General features: G+C 53.9%; 1 protein-coding gene across 1 annotated transcript; it reads right to left on the minus strand.

Moving 5' to 3' along the window:
• Positions 1-283: 283 nt before the first annotated feature.
• On the minus strand, positions 284-6823 carry LOC114700308 (SH2B adapter protein 1-like). The gene is given in 14 exon segments (XM_037201939.1): positions 284-802; positions 1169-1249; positions 1251-1366; positions 1369-1390; positions 1517-1701; positions 1704-1727; positions 1893-2093; positions 3894-4034; positions 4037-4069; positions 4172-4255; positions 4454-4507; positions 4510-4561; positions 4830-5860; positions 6198-6823. Coding segments are annotated over 14 exon segments (2583 nt in total). The 5' UTR covers positions 6238-6823.
• Positions 6824-11214: the final 4391 nt, after the last annotated feature.

Genomic DNA, 11214 nt, shown 5'->3' on the forward strand with positions numbered 1-11214 from the left:
ACCTCTACTTGTACCAACATACATGCCCTTGGCTGACAAGGGTCAGGAAGCATGTGGGGAGGGGACTCCCACTTTCCTCAGTGTCCCTACCCAGCCCAGTCTCATAACTGAAGGCCGGGAGCAGGAAAATGGAGGGTGGGCAGGTATCTCACACAAAGGAGTACTGGTTATTAATGGCTCGGGGTGGCCCCCTTCTTCTCCGTTGCCCCCTAGTGGTAGCTGCTGGAGCTGCACCATTAGGGACACCCCCAAGTCCCCACCAGTGCCAGCACCACCCTGAGCCTCAGTGCCTGGTGCTATGGCCTTCTTCCAATTCAACCATGGGGACCAGCTCAGCCACGGGGACCAGCTCTTCCTGGATCCCTCCACTGCCCGCTTTCTCTTTCTCTTGCCTCTCTTTGGCTGCTGCGGCTGTGGTGGCCGCCACTTTCTGGCGCCCCCGACGCCTCTTCTGCCCCAGGATGTGGGGTATCTGTCCATGGAGGGGGTTCAGGGGGCTGGGTTGGGTCACGGAGGTGTTCCGTTCTGGACAGGAATGGTAAAAAGACACGTTGATTGTGGAAGGAAGTGCGTTCTTGTGCTGGCCTCCCCTTTGCTTAGCCTCCCCAAGGAGCCGTGTGCTATCTCCCCCATATCCCGTCTCCTGAGTAACCCCCTCCATGGCAGATGGATCATGGGCGGTGGTGAGAGGACCACACTTACACACAGTCACTCGCTCCGAAGGGCAGGAGGGTGGAGGAGGCATCGGGTAGCATCGGTCGCCCTCAACACACCCCTGCATGGCTCCCAGCCTGCTCCCGGCCTGGGGGGAGGGGCAACGCGGGGACAGATGGGATGGTGGGGCGGGGAAAGTGAGAGATCAGACAGGGACATCAGACATCAAGGGAGGAAGGAGGGGGTCGGACCACGAACCCCCAAACGGTCAAAGACGAGGCCAAGGAGGATGGGTCCAGGAGACAGACAATGATGGAGCGGAGGATCGGATGGAATGGGAATGCACCACCCAACTCTCCACTACCCCAGGCCCCAGGAGGAGCCTCTGCCTGCCTGCATCCTGTCAGCCTTCTGCAGTCCCTTTCAGGCCCCTGCCCAGGTACCTTGACTGCCCTGTTCCCCACTAACAGGACCTCTCCTCCAACCCCCCACCCCGTCTTCCTGGCACACACACCTCACTTCTCGGGTGCACGGGCACCTCCTCCCCTGCAGACCTGCTCTGCTCACCCTGCTGCCGCTGGGAGGGCACATAGCTGGACAAGGACAACGTCACTGGAGCCTCCGGACTCCAGAGGGATGGGGTGCACCCGGAAGTGCTCAAGCATATCGAAAATGGACTGGAACCACAGATGCTGGACCCGGCACTGGCCTCCTCATTCAGTGACAACCGCAGGTGCTGAGGGCAGGATGAGCAAGTAAGGTAGAAAGCTCGGGTCCCTGCCAGTTATCAATCCCTCCCCCTGGGCAATGAGTTTCCAGACCCACCCAACACTGCCCAATAGAGTTCTCCAGGACCACTCACCTTGGCCTTGCCCTGGAAGTTGAAAGTGAGGACATATTCACCACGTCTTGTCTCACTCTGACGTACCAGGAAGACACCGTGGGAGCCAGTGCCTCCTTCTAGCACTAACTGGGCAGCCTTGAGTCGAGAGAGCATGCCGTGGAACCAAGGATATCCTGAGAGGGGCTGATCCCCCTCACCTCCTCTGACTCCCCCTGGAACAGGAAGGACCCTTGAGGAAGGAGAGAGAGGGGAAAGCAGGGTATCAGAGGCTTCCCCCAGCCTTGTTTTCCCCTTGAGACGCTTCTCCCAGCCAGGTCACTGGCTCCTCCTGGTTTGACCCTCCGGCTCCAATACAGGACCACAAACCAAAGACAGACACGCATGCACCCAGTACCTGTGGCTGCCTCTGGAGTATCCAGGGGAGGGTAGGGGGTTGAGAGGGGATGAACTGTCCCGCTGGGGCCCCTCCTCAATAGGAATGCGAGGGGCAATTCTGGAGGAAGCAGTTCCATTGAGTCAAAGTGGGAGGCGGCAATGGAGGCCGAGCTAGGGGAGAAGGATGCTGACGGCCGGTCAGAGAGGCCCCCATACGCCCCTGAAAGAAAATGGAGGAGGCCCAACTTTGAGAACACCACAGGTCCCTCTCCTGGCGCCTGGGCTCCTGCCAGCTCCCGTTGGCTGTCCACTTGTGTGCCCAGCCCCCACACACCTCTGGAGGACTGACCCTGATCGACTTTTACGACGGTTCTGACTCACACTGCTTGCACTGCTGAGGACCATGGTTATTTCGAGGAGGTCCTAGAATCCAAATGTCCCTATGTCTTTTCTGAATCAACAGCTGAAAGATTATTGCAATGGTTGGTGGCGTGAGGGACAGAAACTGTGAAAAGTGTCCACATTAGAAAGGAGCCTCTCCAGCGGCAGTGGCAACACACCTTTAATCCCAGCACTCGAGAGCACAGCCAGGTGGATCTCTGTGAGTTCGAGGCCAGCCTGGTCTACAAAGTGAGTTCCAGGACAGCCAGGACTACACAGAGAAACCCTGTCTCAAAAAACAAAAAAAAAAAGAGAAAGGAGCCCTCTGTTTAGACTAGAAAGGAAAACTACCAATGTGAAGGCCATCAGAAATTCTTGTCAGGAGGTATATTCCTGTACCGAGCACTCAGAAGGCTAAGGCTAGAGGCTTGCAGGTTAGCCTAAAGCACATAAAGAGCTGGAACATACTTCAGTGCTTGCCTACCAAGAGAGCAAGGCCCTGGATTCAATCATCAGAGACAAAGGAAAAACAAATCTTCCACTTTCCTATTAACCCTTCAGGCCAGATCAACTGGCTCTTTACTTTGACCACACTGTGAGTTCTTCCTGTTAGTCACGTTAACCCATACATCCTGGTACTCTCTGGCAGGGTCAGCAAGGGCCCTGGGCTCCCTGAAGCCATGCTCTTCTCTCTCCTCTGTGCAGCATTCTGTCTATCCTATCTCCCCTGTTCTCTTCCTTCTGAGTTCCCAAGATGCTCCCTGCTTGGGCTGCTCAGAGACACTAAGCAGACACCCCATTTTGGAGACCTGCTTTTTTATTGGGAATAATGTCTTACCAATTCAGCAACAGCAAACCAAGGAGACCAAGGAGCCATCTGAAACATAGGAGTTCCCCATCCACCTCAGCGCCTAGCATGCAGCTAGTGATATACGAGGGCCTGACTGCATGTCCGTCAAACCTCAGGCCTAGGCCAGTAGACAGATCACCACACCGCTTAGAAAACAGGCACGTCAGGAACTAGACTGGCACAAGCCCATCTTTGTCAGAATCCTCAGGAAATCCATTTCCTCCTGTGGTCTTGGCTACTTGCAATGTGATGTAGGTCTATGCTAGCTCTAACAAAGATCCAGTCTGGGAAAGCTCTTCTGTGGATGGAACGCAGCCTGTACACCAGGCACTGTGAAGCTCATACTCAGAAGCAAGGGTCAGGAGAAAAGGCAAAGTGGAAGCAGAGGTTGAAGGAGAGGTGGGCCAGACAGACATGTATCTTTCTCAGTAGATGAGTGGTACGTCAGACCAAAAGAAAAAGCACAAAGGCTACTGACATATGCCGAACTGCATGACAAGACTAAAACAAAGATGTCCACAGACTCTGGAAGCTGCAGAAGAGAACTATGACTTCCACACACAGTGACATTCTATAGGCATACGGAAAAAGTAACAGGCTGAGTGCGGAAGGTTCCATAGGAGTTTGGTGGAGCCCATGCAGGGTGGCGACAGTAACGATTCTAAATAGGAAGCCGGGACCTAAGAGCACATGGTATGTTCAGAGACAAAAACAAGCAATCAGCAGATTGTAGGTAGAGCAGCCAGGGATAAGAACCTGGCCCAGCAGCTCTGGAAGGTTCTCCCTTACCCTGCGACAGGCGGTCGTTACTCTCGCTGGGTCCCAGCAGCAAGTCCTGGCTGGGCAGACTCTCTGAATGGTTCAGGCAGGGCAACTCCAGGCTGTCTGTGTTATCCTTTGTGAGGAAGGAGGTCCCAGGGGCCAGGGGAGGGTCATGGGACGGGGACTGATAGCAGGGCAGGGTCTACAAAGACAGGAGAACGGTGGTGCTGGGGGGATCCCCAGGAGAAAGACAAGGCTGCTCCCTACCCGCCTCCAGATCCCCCGACAACAGAGGCGAGTTCTTACCTGGCTTAGGCACTCCTGGATGTCAGATACCCAGGCCTTCACGTGAAGTGCATCAGTTGTCTCCAGAATATACTCTGAAGGCCTTCCACCTACGGGGCCGAGAGGTTTGGGCTTCAGCCAAGACGGGGGGCAGCAGCAGGCCTACAGGCCATGCCCAACAGCCCCAGGGACAGACTCAAAGCCTGTCCTGACATATATTCATCCTGCTGCAAAGACACTTGCCTAAATCTATCACGCACATTCTCTCAAGCACAGGCACTCTCTGGGGCCAGAGCGTGGAGCCCCTACCTTAACCACAAAGGTGTTCTCCCTGTCAGGCATCTCGAGGGCCGTGCTGTGCGGACATCAGTGATGGTGGAACAGGGGATGCTGAGTCTGGGCCGGGATGCCTAGGTGGGAAAGGGAGGACCAATCAGTCCTTTAGTGTGCCAGGACCAGCTGTCCTCCATCCTCCCGTCCTCCGTCCTCCCTCCCTCCTCCCTCCCAGGTGAGATGAAATAGGAATAGCTCTTTGGTCTCAGAATCATCAATGGCAAATGAAAGCCCACAGCAAGCGCTGAACCCAGACACCAACACTGCGCACAAGGGCCATCTTACAGGGCTGCACTACCTCTTCAGCCGCTGTCACTTCCAGCTGGCCCCCTCCCGCGGGCTCACCTTGGGTGGCACGAAGAACTCCAAGCGACTTCCTCCTCCTCCTTCTCCTTCACTTCGGAGCAGCAGACGACACTTGTGCCACTGAGGCTGCCCTCCTCCCGCTGAGGTCAGCCCGGCCGCCCCTCCCCCACGACCCACTCCTGCCGGGTCAGGGGCAGCCTCTTCGGCCCCCATGAAACTGAGCAACTCTTCTCTCTGCACCATTCCTGCTCCGTCCTTCAGGGCTCCCCCTCCACGACTCAGTCTCAGCCTCTCAAAGCGGTGAGTCCATCTCTCCCCAGGGGATGTGCCGTCACTAGCCAATCCCCTACCGACCGTCCCGGCACCACCAGAGGAGTTGGAGTTGCTGTTTCCACCTAGAACTGGAGGGCCTGGTGTGGTCTCCAGAGGCCCGGCCGGGGAGGAAGAGTCAACGGCCCCCCGCCACTGCAGGATGCCTCGTACAGAACCTCTGACTGAGCGACCCACTGAACGGAGGGAAAAGCGTTTCTTGAGCTTCGGCTTTGAGGACGTTGTAGAGGAGGAAGAGACTGAGGAAGGGAGGGGGCCAGCTAGATCCTCAGAAGACCGAGATGGGCCCAACACGGCCAGGGGCCCACCCACCCTGCAGCTTTCAAGGGACAAGTCGTGTGGTGATGCCAGCTCCACACCGGGGCTCAGTGGGGCCAAGACAGGCGGGGAGAGTGAGCCGGAGGCCCGGGCCACCTCAGCTTCGAAGTGCTGCAGGAACAGCTCGGCAAAACGGCCCGAAAAGGCAGCTTCTGCCCCAGGCTCTGCATACTGTGGGTGCGAGGCCAGGTAGAGGCGGAAACGGCGGGCGAGATCCAGGGCAGCAGCCCTCGCGTGGGACTCACAGAACTCTTGCCAACTTGGGGGAGGGGGTGGCGGCAGTGGTGGCGGAGAAGGGAAGGCCCCATCCTCTGGGGAAGGGGCACCGTTCATGATGGGCCCCAGGAGGAGGACAGGGGGAGCCTGTGAGGAGAGGCAGCTAAGGAGGAAGCGGCCAGAAGACACGGGGTGAGCGGCAACAGCTGTGGGAGGAAGAAAGAGGCATACATATTGAGTCACTGCAGAGGGGAGCTTGGGGTATGTCCCAGACCAAGCTAGGGACTCCCATCCAGATCCCTCGGGGGCAACAGGGGAAGAGAACTGAACTGCTCTGCCCTCTTCAGGACCCACCCCCCACATAGACCGCAGGGATAGGGATGCCCGGCCAGTGTTCACACTGCATCTTCCCTGCTGCCTTTGCAGCTGCTCTCCCTGTGGGATCCAGGAGAGAGAGGGCCTCGAAGCATCTTACGCCACAGAGGACTCTTCCAGATCATCACTGTCCCTTCTCAAAGCAAAGCCTTCCTAAGTACCACACACCTTCCATATTCTTTCCATATGCCATTCCAGTGGGTTCCATAGGTCATTTTACCTTTCCTTAGAAAACTTAATAACTTCTTCGGATAGGAAGCAGAGACTTCAAACAAATTCCAGAATTCAGAGTCTACTGTGTTTCCCACTGCGTAGTTCTAGTCTCCAGGGACTGGCTGGACCAGCCCCAACCACAGCCCCTATTGCTCTGGTCTCGGGGCCAAGAGGGTGACGGGATTACAGAGTTTAGAGCCCTCGCTTCATAAGCCCAATGAGAGGATGATGGACTGAAGGATCAGCTAGCTGTTTTAGAAGCTGATTTTACAACCCTGCACTTAAGCCCCGTGTGGAGACTGGCCAAAGACCAATCTCTGGGTTGCCCCCTTTTCTAGGGCTGACTGGAGCAGTCCTAGAGAAAAAGAGATGGTGTGCTGGGTCAGGGCAAGTCTTTACTGGCCACATAAGTAAGACATCACAAGGAGCTAGGCTCAAGACTTCTCTCCCTGGGGAGTATGCCCTAAAGCCTGTGAGACTTGGACCCAAGCCCCAGCTCAGCCCACCTGTTAGCTGTGCGAGCCCAGCTTTTGTATCTGTGAAACACAGTTGATAATCTCTACCTGCCAGAGTTGTCAGGAAAAATGAAAATGACAAGGTGCATGTCTGTGCTTGACACAAAGTAAGCACACAAGACGTGACTGCCATCTTCACTATTTACACGGGGGAGAATAGTATTATGGGTCCTGTCTGCTCTTGCTCTAAGAGAGACCAGAGAGAAGAGCTTCTGATGGTGTCACAACTCTAAGTCACAATTAGAAAGTGACAGAGCTCGGCACGTAATTTACAACCAGTAGCTCTTTGGTGAGTGGTCCTGCCCTAGGACATAAGGCAAGGTGAATGCCCAGGACAGCTCAGGAAAGTCTCCCCAAACTATCAGTGATGTCAGCCTCCTCATCAAACTTACAACCTGGCTGAAAGTCCGAGACCCCCCCCCCTCCCCTTCCTCCTCAGCCTAAGCCCTACACCCTCCGATGGCCCCAACCACAGGGACAACTCCAAACCATGGAGAAGCTGCCAGGAGATGCGGGAGTCACAGAGCACAGGGGAACCGGGCCAAGAGGTGCAGGCACAGCAGACATGGTCCCCAGCCAGAGGCTACCTCGGCTCACACAGGCCCACCCAGCCCTCAGCACCACTGGCCGACCCAGCCCCCTTCAGGCCCGCTGACCCTGCGGTTCCTGGATTGGTGACTCAGTTTCTCTTCTGCCAAGAAGGCTCAGTCACAATTTCCCGGTGCACCTGCCTCTTGGCTTAGTTCTGACATTCCAGAAGGGCGGGTGGTGGAGGGTGCAGGCTGCGCTCCGGGTTCGGACCCTCCAGGCCCCGGTGGCCAATCACTCGGACCCGATCCTAATCGCTGGACACCCTCCACATGCCCCGAGGCCCGAGCCTCCGGGGCACCAACCCTATCTACTGCCCTCTCCGGAACCAAGCACCCCTCCAGCCCCGAGCCCTCACACCCACCCCCGCCCAGGCTCCTCGGACGCCAGGATCGAGTCCCAGAGAGGATAGAGGCACTTAAGGAGGGGGGTTCCGGTTCCGGTCCCACCTGCATCTCGGTCCCCGCGCTCAGCTCCGGCGGCGGCGGCGGCAGCTGCGGCGGCCGCAGCTCCCGCTCCCTGTGCCCCCGCCTCCGCGACGAGCTCCAGCACGCGCTTCTGCGCAGGCGCCAGGACGGGTTTTCTCGACGCGGAAGGAAGCGACCATAGAGAAGAAAGTAAGAGGGAGGGCACCTTCGTACTCACTTCCGCCATCGTTCTCGCGCGCGAGCTGGCAGGAGTAGGCGGACGGGAGTCTCACTGCACTCCCGTGGCTTCTGCAGTCGTACCTCAAAGGGACCACGGACAACTGTGGGAAGGAGTTGGGTCCCAGACGAGCGTCCTCGGAAGCGAAGTCGAGACAAAGGCGAGGAGTCAACCATAGAGAAGGCACCTGAGCGGAGAGAGTAGCCGCCCCGTACGGGAAATCAGCGAGATGATAAAGCTCTTTGAAGAGCTGGCCGCAGCCTAGAGCGCCTGGCCCTGCACGGAGGGGACACGGACACCGCCCCAGGGAGTTAGTTGGGTGAGCGAAGAAGGATCGGTGACCTTGGGAAGCGAATGAGCGGGTGGAGCCTGAACTTACGACCTTGGCTTTTCCGAGGAAAGGGACGGGTGGTCCTGGAGGGTTCCACCTTAGGAACTAAAGATGGGGCAGCAATAGCGAGGTCAGTTTCGGACATGCTTGGGGGACCTCAGGAGGTACATGGATGTAGAACTCGAAGATGAAGAGAGGCTTCTAGGCAAGTACAGGGATGAAGAACAAAGGCACAAAACGCGTTGAAACCTTGCGCACAATATATCCTCTCGCAATTCAGGCTCACATTGATCCAGCTTCACTACGGCTTAAGGAGTTGAAAAGGCCAGAGTAAATTGCGATTGTTGACCGGAGCCAGAAGATACTGCGCATCTGTAGCTCACCATCTGTGGTTATACTTGTCTCGTGCATTTGCCTTCACCCACAGACGGGCTCTTGTCTCTTGGTGGCAAGATAGCTTTTTGCCCATATTCAAATAAGTTCTAATAGATTAGTAACTCAGTGGAAGGAGCATCTCATTTCTGAGACCGCCAATAAAATTTCCAGAACGGCTAGTGAGATGACTCAGGTAAAAAAGTGCGTGAGTTGCTATGCAAGCCTGATGACCCGAGTTCCGTCCCCAGAACCCACCATGGAAAGAGAAAGAACGCTGGAAAGTTGTCTTCTGACCTCCAACATGCCGCACATGCTTGTGCCTCCCCTCCACATCATATACACAATAGTAATAATAAATTTTAAATTTAAATAAATTACGGGGCTGGGAAGAGAACCCAGGTTCAGTTCCCAGCACCCACATGGTGGTTCAGAACTGACTGTAACTCCAGTTCCAGGGGATCCAATGCCCTCTTCTGACCTACACAGGCAGGAAAACACATACATAACTAAAATAAATAATATTAATTAAAAAAATTACGAGGCCAGCTGGCTACCAAGTGAGTCCCAGGAAAGGCGCAAGCTACACAGAGAACCCTGTCTCGAAAAAAAAAAAAAAAAAAAAAAAAAAAAAACCAGCCGGGCGTTGGTGGCGCACGCTTTAATCCCAGCACTCGGAGCAGAGCCAGGTGGATCGCTGCGAGTTCGGGCCAGCCTGGCTACCAAGTGAGCTCCAGGAAAGGCGCAAAGCTACACAGAGAAACCCTGTCTCGAAAACCAAAAAAAAAAAAAAAAAAAAAAAAAAATTAAGCAGGGCAGTGGTGACCATGCCTTTAATCTCAGCACTTGGGAAGCAGGAGCAGGTGGATCACTGAGTTCGAGGCCAGCCTGGTCTATAGATTGAGTTTCCGGACAGTCAGGGCTACACAGAGAAACCCCGTCTTGAAAAAATAATTAAAATTTCCGGAGTCAGATAGCTGGCTAAATCAAGTGCCATCCTGGAACCAGAGCCAGTGACCCAGAATGGAGATGGATAAATGACTTGTGGCACATAAAAAATGTTTGTCATAGGAGCTAGAGAGATGGCTCAGTGGCTAAGAGTACTACTAGTTGCTCTTCCGAAGTACCCAGGTTCAATTCTACCACCACATGGCAGCTCACAACTGTAACTCCAATTCTAGGGGCTCTGACACCCTCACACAGATACACTGCAAGCAAACACAAATGCACTTTAAAAAAAAAAGTTTGTTTAAGGGTGCCACCCAACCCCATGGAGTAAAAAAATCTTAGAAAGAAAAAGCAAGTTTGGGGCTCTTCTCCTCCACCTCCTTCTTCTTTGTTGTTTGTTTGTTTGTTTGTTTCATTTGTTTCAAGACAGAGTTTCTCTGTATAACCCTGGCTGTGCTGGAACTTGCTCTGTCGACCAGACCTGCCTTGAACTCACAGAGATCCACCTGCCTCTGCCTCCCACACCCACATGGCTTTTGTTGTTTTTTTTTTTAAAGCAAATCAGTCTTTTGTTTTTTAAAAAAAAATTTTTTTAGTTGTTGTTATGTATATGTGTGGTTTATCTGCATACATATACAGTGCCCTCAGAGACCAGAAAAGGACATCAGATCCCCAGGAACTGGAGTTACTCATGGATTTGAACCAACATGTGGGTTCCAGGAATCAAACCTGGGTCCTCTGCAGAGCAGCAAGTGCTCTTAACTGCTGAACTTTCTCTCCAGCCCATGGCTTAGCCGGTCTTAAATCACCCATAGCATCATCTCACAGACACCTTTGTTGAGGTCTTCATTACAGCATTATCTAACCCTTAACCACTTTAAAGGAAGAGCAAATGAAGTGATCCCTTTCCTGTGGTCGGCCACCCATATCCTCTCACTACTGTAGCTTACCTATCCATTATCCAGGACAGACATGGTTCAAGAATACAGAAGGGCCAAGAACGATTGATCAGTTTGGATGTTGTTTAGTTATGGTGTGTTAAACTGTCTAGCCTTTTGTGGGGGGTACCGGGAGGTCAAACTCAGAGCCTGGAACATACTAGATCTTTAAGTTACTCCCAATACCAATTAAATTTCCAAAATGACTGAAATAGTCTGATATTGTAGTCACTTGGTCACAGGCTTAGTTAGTGTGATCAATAAACTGAAGGTTTTTGTTGTTGCTGTTTTTACATTGGTGAGACCCTGAAAAAAAACAAAAAACAAACAAAAAACAGAAACATAAACAAAATATAGTTACCTGTGGTTAAGTGGCTACTCTCTAAAGTCAGGAGGAGTCCTTCTGTAACTAAATGGAGCTGTCTACTAGAGATGGAGTTACACAAAGTAGTTTAGTGATCAGACATTGACATGAAAGAAGACTGGGCCGGCCTCTGTGGACCGTAAACGTTTAACAGGTAGTCACAGAAGGAGAAGAAGAGCTGGGTCCTGTTTCCCAGGAACATTCGAGACAAGATCTGTGTGATTTGTTGAAAGAGGAAGAGGGGCAAAGGAGACACCCCCCTCCCCAGAAA

Source organism: Peromyscus leucopus, unplaced genomic scaffold (assembly GCF_004664715.2).
Source record: "Peromyscus leucopus breed LL Stock unplaced genomic scaffold, UCI_PerLeu_2.1 scaffold_473, whole genome shotgun sequence".
In the NCBI taxonomy this organism is placed as follows: Eukaryota; Metazoa; Chordata; class Mammalia; order Rodentia; family Cricetidae; genus Peromyscus; species Peromyscus leucopus.